Below are 21,685 nucleotides of genomic sequence, written 5' to 3'. Positions count from 1 at the left end.
CCATTTTTCTGGACCCCCGAAGTGACCCCGGGTCCAGGCCCAGTATTCTCCAGCCTGAATGCTGCCTCCGTTTTCTATTTGAGGTTCCTTTTGCCTCCATCCCTGCCTCAGACAATCTCTGTTCCCCATAACAACTATCTTTTTTAAAAATATATACTTTTTGCCCTAGCCAGTTTGGCTCAGTGGATAGAGCGTCAGCCTATGAACTGAAGGATCCTGGGTTCGATTATGGCCAAAGACATGTACCTTGAGTTGCAGACCTGTGGGGGAGGCAACCAATCTCTCTCTCTCTCCCTCCCCCCTTCACTCTCTCTGAAAAGCAATGGAAAAAATATCCTTGGATGAGGATTAAAAAATAATAATATACTTTTTATTTTGAGCATTTTTCAATTTACAGTATTATTGTGAAGATGGTATGGAAAGTTCCCGTGTATATCACACCCAGTTTCCCTAGTAACATCTCACATTAATATAGTACATTTGTCACAATTACTGAACTAATATCGAGACATTAACTAAAGTCCATAGTTTATTCAGATTTCCTCAGTTTTCCCTAGTGTCTTTCCCTAGTGTCCCAGGATCCTACGTGACATTTAGTTGTGATGTCTCTTGAGGCTCCTCTGGGTTAAGACAGTTTCTCAGAGTTTCTTGGTTTTGATGACCTTTACAGTTTTGAGAACTGGTCAGGAGTTTTGTAGGATGGCCAGGTCTGGGATTTAATGTTATATGTCAATTATACTTCAATTAAAAAAAAGAACCTCTGGCTTAAAACAAATATATATTATATACATATGTGTGTGTGCGCGTGCGTGTGTGTGTGTATATTATACATATGGGGCCCTGGCCAGTTTGGCTCAGTGGTCAGAGCGTCGAACTGCAAACTGAAGGGTCACAGGTTTGATTCCTGGTCAAGGGCACGTACCTGGGTTGCAGGTTCAATTCCCTAGCCCTGGTCAGGGCATGTGCAGGAGGCAGCCAATCAACATGTCTCTCACATTGATGTTTCTCTCTCTCTGTCTCCCCTCTCCCTCCCATTCTCTCTAAAAATTAATGGAAATTATATATATATATATATATATATATATATATACACACACACATATACATATACACACTATATATATTGGCCCTGGCTGTTGTGGCTAGGTTGTCCCATTCACCAAAAGATCACTGGTTCAGTTTCTGGTCAGGGCACATGCCCAGGTAGTAGGTCTGATCTCTGGTCAGGGTGCATGTGAGAAGTAACCAATCGATGTTGCTCTCTCATATTGATGTTTCCCCCTCTCCCTTCCTTTCTCTCTAAAATCAATAAAAACATATTTAAATGTATATTGAAATATATTTTACAAATATTGTGCAAATTTTATGTGTACAACATGTTGATTTGATATTTATATGTATTACTATATGATTGCCACAATGGGGATTTGTGGTGTTTTACTCATGGTTAGACTGGGGTGATGGGTGTGGGGAGGAGGACCACAGAGATGAAGTACTCTTCTCATCACACTGTGATCAGGGCACATTACATTAACACGACTTACCACTCTGATGCTGACCTTGACCACCTGGCTGAGGTGGTACCTGTCAGCTGTCTCCTCTGTAAAGCTTCTCTCTTCCCCCTTACTGTGCTGTATCCTTTGGAAGGAAGTCATTATTTACAGCCCACATCTAAGGGTTGGGAGTCCTGCTTCCCCTCCTTGAGGGCAGAGCATCTGCATAATTTGGGATTCCTCTGCTTGGGAAATTCCCCCCCCCCCTTTATTTACCTATTCAATTATTCATACAGTATATCAGTATGGACTCATGGATATTTATTTTACACTTTGTGTCATAATCCAATACTACTTTACTGATTTCCTTGCTCAAATTTTTCCATCTTTGGCCACCAGGAGCTCGATCAGTTGGCTCTTATGTCTCTATTGCATCCTTGGTATTTTTCTTTTAGCACTTCCTTACTCTGTCACTAAGGATGCTCCAAGCTCATCTCATCTATTTTGTGCCCCAGGCCGAGAACCAGCCTTTTCTTCAAACAGCAGCCTTGGTGCCTTTCACTGGAGAATAATGTTAGAAACCAAGACTGGGGCAGTAGGGGTGCTTGTTGCTAACAGGGATATCACTGCTTCTAGGCCCTCTAAGCTGAGTGCAAGGACATGTATGTGTGTATACTAACCTGTGTATATACACAAATCTATAAATATTTCCAAATATAATTGTCTGTATCTATATTAAGTTAAAAATGAGTTCATACAGACATCTCCAGTGAGAAACCTGCCTCGCACCACCCACCCTCCATTTGCTTCATTGTTCCATTGCAGGGGTACAGAGAGTGGATTTAGGTTAACCCCAAGCCACAGGGTTGTTGTTGTTTTTAACAGAAACCCATCACCTGCTTCTCCAGCTCGAAACCCTTCCCTGACTGCCCAGCATCCTCAGTCAAGGCCCCAGACCCTCCCCGTAGCCCTTCAGGCCCGTGCACTCCAGCTCTGCCCCCATCTTTGCAGTCTGAACAAAATCAGCCCCACTCCAGGGCCTTTGCTTCTGTTGTTCCCTCTGCCTGGAGTGTTCTCCTCCTAGCTCCACATCTGACTGGTAATTTAGCTCTCAGATCCTGTCTGGAAACCCTGATCTGGGCTGACCCAAACCCCACCCCATCCCACCCCAGGACTGATGGGGGTTTTGTGTCAGGTTCAGCCCTCTCCTCGAACAGGTTGGGGAGCTCCTTGGGGGCCCAGGCACCATCTGCACCAGCCACACGGGCTCTGAACTGCATTCTACTCCCTACATTTGCCTGGGCCAGGGGCAAGGTAGGGAAGAGGGAGAGAATTCTTGTTTTACAGGCAAGGAGACTGGCTTGTGGACAAGATGACATTCTCTGAAGTCACAGAGTGAAGACATGCCGGAAGCATGACTTGACCCAGGTGCACTACAGTCAAAGCTCTCAACTACCCTGATCTTGGATCCCAAGAGATGCTGTGGTGATGGGGAGGACAGGATGCAGAACAGGCCCATCTGGGGTGCCTGGGGCTAAGCAAGCCAGGGAAGGAAACTAAGAGGTCCAGTCAACACCAATACAGCCCAAGGCCACCTCACCTGGAGGTTCACAGGTCAAATTTTTTTATTTCGGAGATGGGGGGTAGAGTGCCCTGAGAGGTTAAGTAACATTCACTAGATCACCCAGCAGTGCTGCCAAGCTGGGACACAACCAATACTTCCTGAGCACCTATGTGCCAGGCAGATAAAGCTACATTATGTGTGTAGGCAGGTGCCTGTTCCAGCAGCAATCTGGGCTACGGACTAGAAGGAAACACAAGAGGGTGGACGGGGTAGCATTTAAAAAGGAGTAGGTCAGGAAGAGCCAGAGGAGTGCTTGGGCTGGGGCTGGGGCTGGGGCTGGGGCTTGGGTTTGGGCTGGGGCTGGGGCTAGGGCTGGGGCTGGGGTTGGGATGAGAGAGAGCATGGAGGGCTTCCTGGAAGGGCCCTAGCAGGTGGGGCTAAGGAGATGAGAGGTTATTGTGTTGCTTTTCCCAGGAGAATCCACTCCTCCCTTCCCCCTCACTGCCTCCCAAGAGCTCACATCTTCCCAGAAAAGTGCTCCAATCACACCCCACCAGGGATGTGGGCCCCCCAGCCCCACACCCTCCCCTCCCCTCCCCAGTGTCTCCCAAATCTGTGCCCCAAACCTGGCCTTCTCACTGCCCCCCAACTTGGCCCCGCCCTCAGCCCCAAGAAGAGGAACTTGCAACTGCTCAGTGAGGCATGCAGGCAGCTGTACGCCCACAGCAGCTGCCCCTTGTCCAGGGCCTACAGTGTTACCAGTCTCCTCTCAGTTCCTCTACCTCTGTGGGTCCCTCCCCAGGCACGCTCGGTTCCCGTATTGTGGCCTGATCCTTTGCACCCTTATCCTGGGGTGGTATGGGGGCCTCTGGCACTGTATGCCATCCCACCACCCCACCCTGTGGGTTGTGGTCCCCTGTGTCTGGCTCCCCCTCTCAATACTGTTTGCCCTGTGAGGGAAGCATTTGCTGAATGACGACTGGATGGATGGTGGCATTCTAAGCAGAGGACACCAGAAGTGCAAAGGCCTGGAGGCAGGATCTGGATGTTGAAGCAACACGAGAAATTCCAGGAGGGTGGTTTCAGCTTAGGCAGCTCAGGCGGGGAGTATCAGGGAGGGGCTGCCAGTTGGCAGGCGGTATAGAGTGGGTGCCTGGGCCAAGAGCACACATCTGGCTTCTGCGCAGGCCCAGGGCCCCCAGGTGCTTCCCTGCTGCAGGGATATTTTTAGTGGCTGTGCCTGCAGAGGCTGGGCCAGACAGCTGTCAGGAGAGATTGGGAGAGGGAGGAAGAGACACAGAGAGAGAGGAGAAAGAAGGGAAGAGGGGTTGGGGGTGGAAGACTCCACGCTGCAAGCTGTTTTAGTATGTAGATGGGAAAGGGTCAGTTATGCCCTGGACACAGCTCTCAGCTTCTTTGTGTAAATAAAGTTTTATTGGAATGCAGCAATTTCCATCTGTTCAGTTACAACAGCAGAGTTGAGTGGTCTGGACTGAGGCCGTATGGCCCACACCACCAAAACAATCTACCTGCTTTTTTGTTGTTAATCCTCACCTGACGATACTTTTTCCATTGATTTTTCTTAGAGAGAGTGGAGGGGGAGGGGAGAGAGAGAGAGAGAGAGAGAGAGAGAGAAACATCGATATGAGAGACACATCGATTGGTTGACTCCTGCATGTGCCCTGACGAGGGATCGATCCTGCAACTGAGGTACATGCCCTTGAACAGGAATCGGATCCAAGACCCTTCAGTCTGAGGGCTGATGCTCTAACCACTGAGCCAAACCAGCCAGGGCTCTAGCTGGCTTTTTACAGAAAGTTTGCCAACCCTGGGCCAGGGCAAAAATCTCTTTGGGGGGGTGGACTTGTCATTGGTCATTAGTTGACTTTCACCACTATTTCTGACTCTCTTCCTTCCAGGTACAAGGGAGGAGCTTAGTCTCTCAGCTCCTGAATTACACAGTCATGTGACTTGTTTTAGTCAATGAAATGCTTCCTAGTGGAAGCCTTTAGGAGATGTCCTGATTCACTGCCACGTGACCCTTCCTGTCTTGCCACCAGATGATGCAGGTGGTAGACGTTCTGTGAAGTTGGGATGCTGAGTGAGTGTGATGAGAAACACAGCAATGTCAGAAATGTAAAAGGTAGGGAAAGACCCACCAATTATTCAGGGCAAAAGTTTAGACCCCTTCCCCAGCTTATTAAAAATAAAAATAGAGCCCGGCCAGGCGTGGCTCAGCGGTTGAGCGTTGACCTAGGATCCAGGCGATCAGGGTTCAATTCCCGGTCGGGGCACATGCCCGGGTTGCGGGCTCGATCGATGACTCTCTCGTCATTGATGTTTCTGTCTCTCTCTCTCTCCCTCTCCTTTCCTCTCTCTGAAATCAATAAAGATATATTTTAAAAAATAAAATAAAATAATAATAAAAATAGAATCAAAGAAGAAATTTCCACACCTGCCACTGGCCCTATGACTCTGATTCCTAACTGCTATAGATTGATTTGTGTTCCCCTAAATTCCTATGTTGAAGCCCAATCTCCAATGAAATGGTTAGGAAGTAGGGCTTCTGGGAGGTCAGTAGGGCTAAATGAGGCCATGAGGGTGGAGCTCTTATGATGGGATTAGTGCCTTTCTAAGGGACTTGGGAGAATGTGCTCTCTCCCCTGCCATATGAGGACACAGCAAGGCAACTGTCTGCACCCAGTATCCCATTATGCTGGCACCTTCATCTGACTTTCAGCCTCCAGGCCATGAGAATTAGGTGTCTGTTGTTTAAACTGCCCAATCCGGGGTATCGTTATAGGAGCCTGAACACACTAAGACACTGACTGAGACAGCCAAAAGAAGGAATCTATACTATGAAACCCTACGCAGTCACACACAGATTCAGGCCACTGTTTCCAGGGAGAAAAGCAGTGTGCTGACCAACTCTGGACATTTGATGGTGTGTCCTGGTGCTGCTGTCACAAAGTATCACAAACGGGAGGGCTTAAAAAAACAGGTGTGAGCAGGGCTGGTTCCTGCAGGAGGTTCTAGGGGAGGGGCCTTCCTCACCTCTTCCAGCTTCTCGTGGCTCTGGAGTTGCTCAGCTTATGGCTGCATCTTCAGTCTCTGCCTCCATCCGCACACAGCTTTCTCCTCTGGGTCTGGGTCTCCCCCTCTGTCCCTTATACGGACACTTGTCATAGATTTAGAACCACCATAATCTAGGATGATCTCATGTCGAGATCCTTTACTTAATTATATCTGCAAAGATCCGTCTTCCACATCCAGCCACATTCACAGGTATCAGGAACCAGGATTCTGATGTGTTTTGAGTCACCATTCAACCCATTACAGAGGCGGCTTATCTAAAATTTTATCTAGGAGTTTCTGTACATGCAGTTTTAAGGGCAGGGGCTCATCAAGAAACTGCTGTTTGCAACCTTTGGGTTTCAGGTTCTTCTTTAAGACCTTCCTGCAGCTGTGACTACTGGTACATGCACTGATTTTCTCCAGGAACAGAAGGTAGCTTTTATTTTATGGCTCTGGAGCAGAGACTGGGGTTCAAACCTCACCTCAGCCACTGATTGGTCTACATGGCAGGGGTCTGGCAGCTGCCTCCCTTGTCTGTAACGGAACCCTCACCAGTGGCCATGGTAGGCCGGAGAGCTGCAGTTAACAGCCAGCGCCACTGTCAGCAATCATTACTGGAGAGACATGCCCTCTTCTATGCCTGACCTGGGGGCCCAGATGATGGCGATGACTGTCCCAGGTGCCGCCAGGTCTCCCGTAGGCAAAAGGAACCAAGGCTACAGTGGAGTGGGGCATTTGGTTTATTTCTGATGCAGTGATCTCAGGACAGTGAAAGATTTGGGCTGAGGGGTGGAGTGGGGATAGGGGTGGGGCAGGACTAGAACTCCACCTTGCAAGCAGGGAAGGCCTCATCCTGCATGGACACTGTGCTGTTACTGCCCAGCACCGTGATGCCCAGCGCCTGGTGCCGGGCATGCGTCTCCTCATACCACTCATGCATGGCCATTGAGTCGAAGGTGGGGATCAGGGTCACCTGTGGACAGGAAAAATGGACAAGCAGTGATGGGGAAAACCCTCTGCTCTTGTGGCCCAGCCCCTTGGCAACTGAGGCCCCCCTTCTCTGACCACATGTGCTTTGCCTCCATTATCTCTCACCTGGATGTCTGCAGCAAGTGGTCAGCTGATCTCTGAAGTCCCTCTGTTCCCCACAGCACCCAAAGGACCCTCTTACAACCCAGGAGACCAGGCCATGGCTCTGTGAACCCCTCTCCATGCCTCCCATTCTTGGTTTACCCGGGCCTCCCACCAACTCCTTGGATACAACAGGCTCACTCCCACTTCCAGGCCTTTAACCATGTTGTGCCCTGCATCCAGACTCTTCTTCCTGGCTTTGTAAGCTATGTGCAAGGTAAGGGGCCTCACACTCACATACTGAGTGGGCAATCAGGTACCTAGCTCTTACTTCTACCCAAACTTGCCTCACCCTTCAAGGCTCTGTTTCAAGGCTTCCTTTGGAATGACCCCAGTCCTCTTTCTCAACTATGTAGATGCCACCCACCCACCTGTTCCTCCTGGCCATTCTCATGACAGTGGGGTGGTTAACAACTGCAGGTAGGAGAGGTGATTAAACCAGCCCCACCCTGCATCCCCACCCAGGTTGCAGCAAAGGAATGAGGAAATGGATGTGACAGAAACAGCATCCTAAGAGCTGGGGAGGACTCCCACATTTGCCCTCCTTTCCTTGTGGCCTTGGGGATGCAATTGAGTCTCTAAGCCCCATTCTCACCTCTGTGTGAGTTTAACAGGAAGACCCTGAAAGGTGCTGACCCCACCCTCTGCCAAGACTGTCTAAGGCCCTGGGGTGGTCACTTACCTGTAGGTCACGATCCCACTGCTGCTTGCCGGCCAGCAGTGCATCCAGGACTGCCCGCATACCCTCTTCCTTGTGCTGGTCCTGGCCGCTGATGACATAACAGAGTGCGCGCACCCGCCGAAAGAACTCCTCATCTACCAGGCAGACACTGCCCCCGCTGGGCAGGTAAGCCAGGTCGAGGTAGACAGGGGAGCCAGGGGAGGCCTCCAACCCACCTGGCCGGCTGCTGGCTGACGCTGTGGGCAAGAAGGATGAGGTCAGTCGTGAGCTTCCAGGACTGGGAAAGGGCTGAGACTCAGGGCCTGGGACGAGGCTCCCAGCTCTATTTGCACCTAAGTGCTCCCTCCTCAGGAGGAGGCCTGATTTCAGTTTTATGGTTGGTGGACAAGCACTCCCTGGCATGGACAGTTACTCAATGAACTCTGTGAACACCCCTGGATGCCTCCTCAGTGCCTGGACCCTCCCTTGCCAGTCCCCAGACATTCTTCAGGCCGGAAGGAGGGGGCAACTATGTAGGGCTTCATGGAAAAGGGGTTTTTTGGCACTTCAGCCCTAAAAGCAGCTGATGCCTGGAAGGCTCTACTGCTACTGCAGCATCCATCTGTTCAATTACTCGAGGGACATTTATCAAGTCCTCCTGGGCACCATGTCCTGGGGACATGGTAGTGACCAAAACAGACAAAAATCCCTGCCCACAAGGGCGATGGAGAGCCAGAGCTGGTGTGGGAGGGATCAAGCTGCAAGGAGACCCAGGACAGGGAAGTCGGGATGAAACTGGGGCAGCTATGCTTGGAGCCTTGTCCATGGCCCTGAACCCAGAGACTGTGCAAGGGGGATAAGACTGCCACTTTGGGGTGAGTAAACCCATAACCACTTGATCGAGATCTTGGGCACAGGAAGCCTACCAGATGCTTGATGTCTTATGAACATAAATGTTGCCCAACTCAGGGTATAGGCCCAAAGGGCTGCAGGGCATTTGAAAATAAATGAAACTTGTAGCTTTTGGCAAGTGGCATCTGTCACTCAAAACTGCAGACTGTGGTGGTGAGTATCCTGCCTGCATGGAGCCTCAGGAAGAGAAAGCTACTGTGGCTATGGAAAGTGCAAGGGAGACAGGAGGAGAGTTGGAGGGCAAAGTGAAGACAAGGGGGATCATAGGCAGGAGGATAGGGGCAGAGGAGGGACCAGGCAAGCTATGACCCATAGGCTAAATATGGGAAAGGTGGTTTTGGTAAAGGTGGTTTTGCTGGAATACCCATTCAGTTACTGAGATGCTCTGAGTTTGGGACAGAGATGGTCTGGCCTGCAAAGCTGAAAAGTTCACCCTCTAGCCCTTTAAGACACTATTTGCTGATATAGTTTGGAGAGGCAGAATCCTGAGTGGCCCAGACTGTAGCCTCTCAAAGAAGCCAATGCCCTGGCAGACAGAGCCTCAGATGACCCCAGCCTCTAGGTGCCAGCCTTTCCCATGGGCTCTGGGGGGTCACCCTCTCTCTGCCACTGTGCTGAGAACCCCTGACCAGCCAAAGGTCACAGGGGCCCATCAGGTGCCTCCCGTGGAATCTGCCCAAAGACAAAAGGTGATAGCTCAGGTGGGTGCTGAGGCTCGAAGAGAATCAAGAGACCAGGGTGCCCAGCAGCCAAGGACAGGACATAAAGGGAGAGAAACCACAGACATCCATCAGCTCCTGAAGGGCATGACATCCCAGATACCTGGAATGGGGCCCAGTTCACAAGCAAATGCTCAGTAAACGAGAGCTACAGTTGTTATTACTGTTGTCATTGTCATTGCTTTCTCACCAGCCCTCCCTAGGTAATTCCAGCCCTGCGCTAATCAATGCAGTGGATACCAAGTACTGCAAAGTGGTGAGTGTGAGCCAACGTGAGCTGGGAATGTCAAATACATGCCAGGCTCCCAAAACTTAGAGTAGAAAAGTGGAAGTATAAAATAATTTATTTTGCTGATTATATGTGGAAGCATCATCTTTACATAATAGTATGCAGGAAAGAGTTTTAACACAGTTGGAGGATTCTAGGAAGACTGGGAAGTAGGAAGCACCAGGAATCCCTCTCTTCACCCAGAGGACAACTGTATTGCAGTCCCTCCCCCTCAAGTTGAAGCAACTTCTATGGAATTTAAAGGACTACACATTTCTTCCTTTTCCCCCTCACTTCTGGGAGCGAGATTATTTAAGGACTAGGGTATTCACAAGCAACTACATGTACAGGAGAACTTAGAAAGTCACCACACAAGCACAGAGAAAGGTACAGGCTGAGGAAAGACCTGACAACACTGTACATTTACAACTCAGACTGATTCCCATCACAGAGCCCACAATAATCAAACACACAAAAAGCCACAGCAAACCCAGGGGAAGGAGGAAATTTGGATTTCCAGAGTTACTATATTATTAGATTAAAATGTCCAGTTTAAAAAAAACAACACAAAGCACACAAAGAAAAAGAAAGTATGGATGATTCAAAGGAAAAACAATAAATCGACAAAAATTGTCCATGACAAAGACCAAATGGCAGATTTACTAGACAAAGACTTCAAAACAACTGTGTGAAAGATCCTCAAAGAACTAAAGACATGAAGAAAATTGAGAATACGATGTATGGGCAAAATAGAAAATCATTAAGGAAATAGAAAACAAAAACTAAAAAGAAATTTTGCAGCTGAAAAAAGTAGAGTAACAAATGAAAATTTCACTAGAAGGATTCTGTTCAAGATTTGAAGAGGCTGAAGGGAATTAATAGCAGAGGAAAACTTAAGGAATGAAAGAGAAACATAAATGGTAAATGTATCCTCTTAAGTTCTTTTAAATATGTGTAACTATTGAGAGCAAAAATTGTAACAGTATCTGGCCAGGTTTTCAATGTATGTCAACACAGCTCATATAAGAACTACAATATAAAAGGGGGAGGGTAAAAGAATCTATATGGTTGTAAGGCTTCTACACTTTACCTGAAGTGATAAAATATTAACTGTACAGACTAAAAACTGTTCTGATTCTGTGTTAATTTCATCTTTTTCATCATGAATCTAAAATTGCCTATTTGGTGTCTACGGCAGCTTCCAAAACTTTCTCTTTATAGGTGTAGATGTAAACAAAGCTGACTCCATCTTTGTGTGTGCCTCCTTTCAAATTTCCATGTTCTAAAACTGACCAAACTAGTCTCAGCCAGCACCAAAACCTCATAGTTAATGATCGGCCGTGTCTTATAAGCTTATACAATGTAACCATAAAGACTCCTAGCAGTAAAAGGCCAGAATGGCATAGCAAATGAGATAAATATCAAACTAGGTACTGGTGTTGATTGTAAACAAGTATCCATCATAAGACCACCAGGAGATATGGTCCCTTTGTCTTGTCCATCATTAGTAGTTCAGCTATATTATAAAACATTTACTATAACAACGGTCTAGCAGCAGAGAGTAACTGTGCAGACTGTGTGGTTACCTTCCATTCTGACCCAAACTTCCTCTAAGTTATTCTACAATAAATTGTTATTTATTATTATTTAATCCTCGCCTGAGGATATCTTTCCATTGCTTTTTCAGAGAGAGGGGAGAGGAGAAGAGAAAGGAGAGGGGAGAGAGGAAACGTGGATGTGAGACACATTGATTGGTTGCCTGCTGCACGCACCCTTACTGGGATGGAGCCTGCAACTGAGCCTGCCCTTGGAATTGAACCCGGGACCCTTCAGTCTGCAGGTTGATGCTCTAACCACTGAGCCTAATCAGCTAGGGCTAAACTGTTATTTGGGAAGAAAGGGAAAAAGTGATGCCTGCCCAGCAGGCATTGAGAGCTGTGTGCACTCTAAGTTTAAATTTTTTTTTCTTAAATGCAGAAAATAAGTGTTGATGAGGATGTGGAGAAATTGGAACTCATATGGCCCTGACTCAGTAGCTTAGTTGGTTGGAGCACTGTCCTGATATGCCAAGTTGGGAGTTCAATCACTGGTCAGGGCACATACAAGAGCAACCAATGAATGCATAAATAAGTGGAACAACAAATCAATGTTTCGGTCTATCTAAAAAAATAAAAGAGGGCATTTTTGTGGAATGCTATCTTCCCAGAACTGTGCTGGGCCCTTTACAAACATCCTCAAAAAAAGAAAAGAAATTGGAACCCTTGTATACTGTTAGTGGAAATGTATAATGGTGCAGTCTCTGTGTAAAATAGTATGGTAGTTCCTCAAAAAATTAAACAGAATTATCACATGATCCAGCAATTCCACTTTTGTATTTATCTCAAAGAATTTAAAGCAGGGTCTTGAAGATATGTTTATATATCCATGTCACAGCAGCATTATTTACAGCAGCCAAAAGGTGGAAGCAACCCAAGTGTCTATGAACAAATGAATAAACAAAATGTAGTCAGTGCATCTATACAATGGAATATTATTCAGCTTTAAAAAGGAAATTCTTTTTAATTTTGTTGTTCAGTGGTTAGAACACTGGCCCAGCCATGGAAAAGTCATGGGTTTGATTCCTGGTCAAGAGCACATACCTTGGTTGCAGGTTCAATCCCTGGCCTGGTTGGGGCATGTGTGGGAGGCAGCCAATAGATATGTCTCTCACATTGATGTTTTCTCTCCCTCCCTCCCTCCCTCCCCTTTCATCCCTCCCTTCCATACTCTCTAAAGAAGCAATGGAAAAAATATCCTCAGGTGAGGATTAAAAAAAAAAAAGGAAGGAAATTCTGACACATGCTACAACATGGATGTACCATGAGGACATTATGTTAAGTGAAATAAGCTGGTCACCAAGAGTATAAACACTGTGATTTCACTTATATGAGGTCCCTAGAGGGGTCAGATTCAGAGACGGAAAGGATGGTGGGTGCCAGGCACTCGGGGGAGGGGGGAACAGGGAGTTAAATGTTTAACCTGGACAGTTTCAGTTTTGCAAGATGGAGTTCTGGAAATGTATGGTGGTGACGGCTGCACAATGTGAATGTACATACTGCCACTGAACTGGACACTTAAAAATGGCTAAGGTGGTAAATTTCATGTTCTGTATATCTCATCACAATTAAGGAAAACAGGAAAAGAAGGTTAGCACAGCAGGCTCAAGATTGCTATCCTTAGGAAGGCCCAGGCTGGCATCTGGGAACAAATTTCAGAAGAGCTCCCAACGTCCTATAAATGATAAGGGTGGTTCTCCAAGCCTACATCATTCATATAGCAATGTGGCTTAAGCTGAACACTGGCTTTCCCCTTTCTGAAGAGTCTGGAACTATGGTACAAGCCAGGCAGAGGTGCTGATGTGATGAGCACCCAACCAAAACCCTATAGCTAAGTCTCAAATGGGCCTCGCTGGTGGAGGCCACATCTCCATGTCAACGCAGTTTGCTGCTCAGGTTAAGCATATGGTGTGACTCCACTGGGAAAGGACTCTAGAAGCTTGTGAACAGGGTCAGGGATGGAGGGGTGAGGCGGGGAGTATCGTGCGCACACATGCCCCCCCCCCCCCCCCCGCAGCATCTTTTCCCTCTGCAGCTCCCGCTCTGTGTGCTCTGTGTCCTCTCATACATTGCAGCCAGGAGCAGAGTTGCATCCTCCTAGCCAATCATCAACCTAGGCCTGGTTTTAAGATCCTCGACACAAATGGTCATATAGAACATACTATTAACTTCACCTGTTTCTTTTCGCCCACTGTAGCACTGTGACTACATACTAGCAAATCCATGACAGACATGTTCACTGTATGTTTCCATTGGCAGCACTGCTTGAGCTACTGGGAATCACCAAGTGTGCTCCCATTTTAGAGGAAACTAAGGCTCAGAGAGGGTGGCAAGTGAGACTAAGGCCACACAGCATTAGGAACAGAACTTGGGCTGATAACCGACTGCAGGTTTCCAGCTCCCAGGTACTTACCAGATAGGCCCCGAGTGGCCGTCTTAGGGACTGAGGACTTTCTGGACAGGGGTGCCCGACTTCCCTTGTCACTGGGCTCGCTCCGGGTGCTGAGTGGCCGACTGGCCCGGTCCCTACCAGCCAGCCCCTTGGCCTTGGCAGCAATCACTGGAGTGGGTTTGGGGGTGGCTGTGCTGGGGGTGGGGCGAGACAGGGACTTCCGGGTACGGCTGAGGCGCTCTGTCAGCCGGGCCTGTTCAGGGGGCAGCAGCTCAGGGTCCACCATGCAGATGCTGGGCGGGGTGGGTAGCGGTGGGGGGACCTTGAGAGGGTTGGGCAGTGGGTTGGGACGAGGGACCCTAAAGCCCTCCATGTCCTCATCTGAGTCTGCAGTACCAGGGGCAGCAGGCAGGGGGTCCGAGTCAGACAGCGTGGGCAAAGACTCACTGACAGACGTAGGCGGCGTTTCCTCAGCCCCCAGAGCACCTGCCCGCTCCTGGGACCGGGCGCTACTGTCATTGGAGCTGCCAGGGGATGTGGGGGCTGGTGCCACAGGCAAGGCCTTGCGGTGCTCAAACTCACAGGGCGACACTAGGCACAGGTCCACGTCATGTGGGGAGGCCGAGCGCCGCACCCGGGGGCCTCGAAGTGGGAGGCTCAGCCCTGCCTCACTCATGGGAACAGGGGGCGGTGGCAGCACCTGCTCAAAAGACACAGACAACGACTCGTCCACCTCTGTGGAGTGTGGAGAGCCCACTTCAGCAGGCAGGGAAGGTGTGGTCACCGTTGGGGAGGCATCTGGCCCTGCCTCCCCGCACCGCAACGGGCTCAGTGAAAGCTGCCTACTGCCCTCAGCTGGGCCCTGGTGAGCTCCAGCAGGCAAAGGTGTGTGTGGCGGGGAGGTGCAATTGGTTACCAGCTGCTCCTGAGTCTTTAGGCCGCCACTGTCCTCTCCTGTGGGGCTCAGCCCCAGCTCCAGGCTGCTCCCTTGGCTGGGGGTGGCCACCAGCTGGGGGACAGGAGAGCTGCAGGCCTCTGTGGAGGGACTGGCCTCTCCACACCTGAAGCTGGGGGGGCTGCGGGGCCCATTCCCTGCCAATGGGACACCTGGGCGGTGATCGTTGGGTGCTCTTCGGGGTTTCGGGGCTGCCTGGGCACCCGCCTTCTTGCCACTGACCACAGTAGACGATGCCCGGTACAACTCCCTGGGCTGGGTCCGAGGGGCGCTTGGCTTGGTGTCCTTCTTCACCTCCCGGGGATGCCTAGCTTCCTTCTCAACCCTGCGAGGGGCCTCGGCCCGTGATGGCTCCTTCCGGGACACCCCAGAGCGCTCCTGGGCAGGCCTGGCAGGCACCGTAGTAGTCCGGCCCTCTCTCCTCGAGCTGTCCCGGGAGCCTACACTTTCTTTGCTCTCAGTACGCCGAGGCCCCATCAGGTCTTGGGGGGTCACCACGGGCTCCCGCAAGAACCCCAAGTGCTGCAGGCGGACTAGGCCATCCAGGAGGCGAGCAGGTGGTGTGCAGCCAGGGAACAGCACACGCACCACCTTCTCAGTAGGGCCTGTGGGATGCCATACCAGCAAGGCACACACGGAGGCCAGCGTGCGCTCAGCACCAGCTGAGGGCGGGTGCAGCACATACATGTCCAGACGGCCAACACCCATTTTCTGGAAGAGCACAGTGGGCTCGGCTGGCATCAGCCCACGGCTCAGGGGCAGAGGTTCTATGCCCAGCCGAGCCAGAAGGCTTCGGGCCAACTCTGCCTCATCCTCACCACATACTAGACGAGAGGTAGCCCCTCGGGCGTTGAGGAACACAACACCCAGGCCTGGTGAAACAAGCCTGCGTAGCCTGTCATCCCCAGAGTCCCCACCAGCAGCTGCCTCCTCACGCTCCGCCAGCTTGCGCCGCAGCAGGCTGTTGAGGCCGGGGAGGCTGTCAGCACCCGCATGCGTCACCAGCACAGCGTCCACCCGGTCCAAGTGCCGCACCAGCTTCCAGAAGCTTGACTTGGGGTTTGAGCCGCCATTGACCAGCATGGTGAAGCCATTGACGGCAAAGAAGGCAGTGTCCCCGAGGCCACCAGGGAAGATGTAGCAGCAAGGCCGGGCAAGCCTAAGGAAGCCCACGGATGCCGGTGGCTCAAGCAGCTCAAAGGGGGATGGCAACTCCAGCGACTCCGCCACGTACTCCAGGAACTCACGCAGGCCCTCGAAGGCTGGACGTTGTACTGGTGGGTTCAGCTGCAACTGAAGCCCGCCCTGAAGGCCAGGCACTTCAGGTGCCAGCTGGGCCCAGTCACCGAAGGTTGGGCAGGTGATGGTGAGTTTGGGTGGGTATGCAGATGGGGGTGCAGAAGCCAGGAGATCCTGGATCTGCAGAGGAAGAAAATGGTTAAGGGGCCACCTGGAGCCAGGCAACACCCAACACTTTGGGAAAACTAGGCAAGGACACCCCTGTCCTGCCGCCCGGGGCAGCAAGGGTCACTTGTCACCCTCAAGACAAAAACCCAGCCTTCCCCCAGTCCTGCCTCACCTCTTGCCCATCTCCCTCCCTCCTGCCCTCTCTCATTCTCCTTGCCTCAGGGCCTTTGCACTTGCTGTTCCCTCCAGGGAGGCCTTCCCTGCCCTCTCACTGGCTCTTCTCTCACCATGGTTACATTACTCACTACAATGTGAACATATGGTTTTCAGAGTTTTTTTGTTTATATGCCCCACCCAGACTAAGGACTCCAAAAGGGAATCTGGGGTGCTACTTGAGATCTCTGGGATGTCTGTTAATCCACAGACACACTCTTGAACCACACACTGTAGTGGGTGATGGGACTGTACACCGCAACAGGAGGAATACGTGTCACCACCAACCTTCCACAGAGGAGGGGGATGGGGCTCCAGATAGCAGGTTACAAGGGGCCACACAGCTTAATGGGAATGAGCCAGGATTCAGAGCTGGGGGAGGCAGGATGGGGAGGGGGCAGCTTACCTCTTTGTCCCGCAGGACCTGGAGGAAGTGGTGGGGTGAAAAGCCCCCAGTCTGGAGCAGCAGCTCCCCTGTCTCCTCCAAGCAGGGCCCAGCCAGCACCAGAAGCTTGTGAGGGGCAGGGTCTAGGAGAAGGTTCCGGAGCTGAGGGAGGAGAGGACTGTTAAAGGCTCTATTCTGCACAGTGATATAACCAGCACCCCCTTGGGGTGGCCCCCAACCCTAAATCTATGTATAACCACCCCCACCTGTCCCTACCCCGCAGCCAGGCTAGTGCTCGACTAGAAGTCAGGAATGTAGCCTCCGGACCTCCTGCTGTCCGTCACATCCCCCACCCCTACCCCAAACTCCTGCTCATCCTACAAAGCCTGGCTCCAGTGCCCCTCTTCCTAGAAGCCCTCTATCCCTTTGGGGGCTTGCTCAAGCCCACCTCTCCCTATGGTCCAGCCCCAATGCCATGGGGCTGGCTGCCTCCTTCTGAGCCCCTTGAGGTAGCATTTTTGATCAGACGAATCAACCTATACAAGGGTCTCTACAGGAATGCTCTGGGGCTCTACCTTGTTCATTTTTCTCATAGATAATTGGGAGAAGGATACAGACATCCACAAGCTAAAAGTATTAAGAAATCAATTCAGGCAACTACTAGGGCCCAGCCAGAGGGAACACAAAATGCAAACATCAATCAGGTCTTGCCTTCCCACTCCCCACCTCCAGACCCTCCCTATTCCATTCCTTCCTCTGAACTCTAGCTTTTCTGATCCCACCTGCTCCCACCATCACCCATGAGGAGGGAATAAATTGTAGCTGGAGCCATGGGGGGTAGGGAAGGCTCGCTGGGGGAGAGGGCCCAGCTGCTGGGTGCTGAAAAGAGGATTTCAGGTAGCACAAAGTCAAGGACACAGGCAATCACAATGGGGGGTGGTGTCAGTCTCCGCAGCCCATTCCCTACCTCATCACATAGGGACTTGTCTGATGGGTTCAGGAGGACCAGGATATCCAGAGTGTCTCCTCGGTGGTGCAGGCTGCGCTGGCCTGTGTGGGAATTGGACCCTGTGAGTTTGGAGCTGGGCCATATGTGCAGGGTCAGGCTGTCCAGGGTCAAACCCTGCCTCCCTGTATGACCCCAGGCAGCCACAAGTCCCTCCAAGATCTGTTTCCCAGGAACCCCAATCCAGCAGAGCTGGCCTACACAGCAGTGCCACAGGTCAGGATGAAGTAAGAACAGGAAGCCTACCTCAGCAGGCTTTCCACTGGAAACAGCGGTGAGGACAAGGCCACCACTGCTTATGAGGCCCAATTCATAGCTGTCAGCTCTGTGAGTGATGACATCATCACCCCCATTTTATAAACAAGGAGCCAGAGGCCAGGGAGAGCGAATGGAACAACATGAGCCCTGAGGCAGGACTATAGGAGGATGGGGGAGTGGCATGTGGAGCTGAAATGAGGGGTAGCAGGAGGGAGTCTCAGACAGAGAGGCTTCATGAGCCACGACAGGGGACTGGAGTTAATTCTGGGATCCCAACCCTAATCTGGGTCCCACGGAGCCCAGATGTGCTTCCAATATGGAGCACCAAGCCAGGAGGCTAGAGAGGCAAGGGCCCTCCAGGGTCATCATCTGGATATTGCCCCATTCAGGCGGGGAAACCAAGGCACAGAGAGGGGAAGTAGCCACTGAGGTCACATAGGGCCAACAGGATTTCCAGTACCTCCATCCCATGAGGGGTCAGGAAGCCACCAGAACTGCTGGGACAATGAGGTGACAAATCACTTCCTTCCCCTCCCATAGCAGCCTGGAGGTGACTCAAAGGGTTGACTGAGGGAAGGGGGGCTGCAGGGCTGGCTGAGGTGGGGAAACTACAGGCGACACCCAGGCCCCAACCAGCAGCTGCTCTATTAACTTGGAATTACCACAGAACCTCCAGGGAGCCACAGACTACATGGGGCTGGCTCAAGCATCTCAACTCCATCCTAGACCTTGCTCCTTTATCAGCTTTCCATCTCAGTATCTGCTATATACCCAACCCTATGCAGGGGTCACAGCAATGAACCACATGAAGCCCGTACACCATCCTTCAGCCTGCCCAGCAGCCCCTCACTTTCCATATGTCCTGTCCCTTTGCCTGGGACCTTCCCTCCACCTAACACAGCTGCCCCAGACTCTTCTCCATAAAGCCCCCTTGTCAGAGGTCTCCCTGTCCCCCACACCTCAGCTGCCTCGTGTCAAATGGGGACAAAAACATGAGTACGTGGGCTGTTGATGACCAAGGTAGATTATCTCTGGGTCAGGACCCACCCCTGCTCCATATTCAACAGAGCTCAGGTGTATTATTACCATTATTTAGACATTTAAAGAACACTTGCCCCATGAACACAAAAAGGGAGCCTCAGCTGGGGTACACAGGGTCCCCAGTCTCACCTTTCACAATGCTGGAGAAGGTGGCTGAGTGCCGGGACACAAAGATCTTGAGCTGCTCATCCAGGCTGCAGATGCAAGGGTCAATGTCCCAGGACTTGAGGCCTAGTGGGGGAAGGGGAATAGAGGTGGGAAGTCAGCCCCCTCCCTTCAACCTACCCCTTCATCTCGATCATCTTAGTCATCTCCTCCCCTCCAGCATTTGCTCCACCCCCGCCACCAGTCTCACTGCTCCTCCCCACTACCAGGCACATTCCCACCTCTGGGCCTTGGCACCACTTGTTACCATTGTCTGGAACCCCCCCTCCCCCTTCTTCAGGTCCTCTATGGCCTTTGCATCCTTCTGCAACCTCCTAACACCATGCAAATTCAAAACTGATTCCATCTCTTCGCTCGCCTTGGGCCCACTACCCCCCCCCCCCCATTAGCCTTGTGAAAGCAGAGCTGAGCCTCCAGTCTTCCCCACACTGTGCCCTGCAGGGGAACATTCTCCAAGCATGGGAACCACGTGTGCTGCGGCCCCATTCGACAGGTTATGGACCTGCCGACTAGAGAGATGAACGCTCTCCAACCACGGTGTGTGGTGCACCACGCCAGCCAGTGTGCCAAGTAGCTGCAGGTGAATTGAACCTTGCAGGTGCGTCTATGACTCACCTCCCCTGGTGCCAAATCCCATAGGTAGGCCGCCACCGCCCACACCCCAATTAGCAGCTCCTCCTGGAGCTACGGAAAGTGGGCCCTGGGGCTCCAGGCTCGGCCTCATCTAGGCTGCTAAGACCCGGGGATTCGAAGCGACACCGCCCTCCCCTTGGCAGACCCGGCGGGCGGGAAGCGGAGCCGTCACCCGTGTTGCCCAATCGCGCGATTACCAAAGCCGGGCCATGTCCCCCCCGCGGTCTGCACCCGGGTCTGGGCAGAGAAGCCCTTGCCGTCCGCCTAACGGCGAGGTGATCTAACACTAGCCCCTGGATCTCGCCGCCCAGGCCACCGGCCGCCGCCCCCCACGCCCGGCCCCCGGGATTCTGCCACCGCCCGCCCCGAGCCCCGGGCCCCAAATCCCTGGATTCAGCGGTTCTCCGCCCCACCCCCGGAGCCCCACCTCCCCCATCCCCCGCCCTGGCCGCCCCAGCCCAGCCACCCCACCTCGGCCACACCTCGGCCCCACCTCGTTCGAGCTCCTCCAGCACGTAGTTCAGCAGCCCCGGGCAGCTGCACTCGCCGCCCACCACAAGCAGCAGCGAGCTCGGCGCCTCAGCCACCCGGGGCCCGGCAGCCGCACCCGCCACTGCCTCCGCCATCTTCGCACCGCCCTGCCGCTGGCCCCGCCCCTTAAAGGGGCTGTAACGGAAACGCTGACGACCCCTCACGGAAGTCCCCCTCCCGCCGGTTATCTGCCCCCTGCTGGCTCTTTGAAGTCATGGAAGCTGGTGTTGAATTTTGGGTCTCTGCCTTTGCTTTCCCCTAAAAGTTCACTGATCCATCAGTCCACCCATCCACCCATCCATTCAACAAGCTTTCCCCGCATGCCTACCAAATGCCAATAAGAACCTCTGCCCTCAGGGAGTTCGCATCAAAACCATGTCCGGATGCTCTCAGCCCCCTAGGTCAGGACTCGAATAGAGAATAGAAAGGTACTTTGTAAAATGGGGGACATCTGTAATAGTCTTAACAAGTGGAAAGAAGGAAGGAAGGAAGGAAGGAAGGAAGGAAGGAAGGAAGGAAGGAAGGAAGGAAGGAAGGAAGGAAGGAAGGAAGGAAGGAAGGAAGGAAGGAAGGAAGGAAGGAAGGAAGGAAGGAAGGAAGGAAGGAAGGAAGGAAAGGAATCTTTAGCTAGGGCTTTGAGGAATGCGTGAGTTTGCCAGGTGTGGGTGGTGGGGCAAGAGCACATGCAGAAGTGAGAACGTGCGAAGTTTTAGAGTTAGCAAAATGCAGCGTGTTTTGGACACATTCCAGAACACTCTGGGCCTGGAGCAGAGCAAAGCACTTCTGCACTTGCCATGTGCCAGGCATCTTATCCCATTAGCCCATTGAATACGTGCACGAACCTATGAAGTAGATGCTGTTATTCTGGTCACTTCAGAGGAAAGGGAAAACTGAGGCTTGGAGAAACGAACTCATCAGGGCAATAAGTGGTAGAGCAGGTGGGTCTGATTCCAGATCCAGCCTGTGGCAGGGACTGACTGCCTAGCTCACATGGGTATCCTCTATACCCCAAACAATCTCATTTAGCTCTTTTATCTATGGCAGTCACTACTTGAAAAATCACATTGTATTAAACATTTGACAGTTGCACATGCCCATGCTATCTCCCTTGGGAGTGAGCTCCGCGTCTGGAAGTGTAAAAAAGAAATCAAGGCAAATGAAAAGGTCTGGGAAGCAGGATCCTCCAGACTTTACTCTTTATTATCTGAGTTGTTCAGCCTAACTTCCTCCCTGGTCAGTGTATAACAGTCACTGGCCATATGCCTTCTAATGTTCTGGCAC

At 51.6% G+C, this 21,685-nt stretch overlaps 1 protein-coding gene across 1 annotated transcript; it reads right to left on the bottom strand.

Moving 5' to 3' along the window:
* Window positions 1-6,856: 6,856 nt before the first annotated feature.
* On the bottom strand, window positions 6,857-20,502 carry MAP1S (microtubule associated protein 1S). Its single transcript, XM_081135751.1, has 7 exons — window positions 20,367-20,502; window positions 19,205-19,306; window positions 17,738-17,820; window positions 16,792-16,932; window positions 13,832-16,184; window positions 7,946-8,181; window positions 6,857-7,105 (listed from the first exon to the last, which is right to left on the bottom strand). Exons 1-7 carry the CDS (start codon window positions 20,497-20,499, stop codon window positions 6,950-6,952), a joined length of 3,204 nt encoding a protein of 1,067 aa, XP_080991877.1. The 5' UTR covers window positions 20,500-20,502; the 3' UTR covers window positions 6,857-6,949.
* Between the last annotated feature and the right edge of the window lie 1,183 nt (window positions 20,503-21,685).

The sequence above is a fragment of the Miniopterus schreibersii genome, assembly GCF_964146895.1.
Source record: "Miniopterus schreibersii genome assembly, chromosome: 4".
NCBI classification, from domain to species: Eukaryota; Metazoa; Chordata; class Mammalia; order Chiroptera; family Miniopteridae; genus Miniopterus; species Miniopterus schreibersii.
This window is presented reverse-complemented; position numbering and strand designations above follow the sequence as displayed.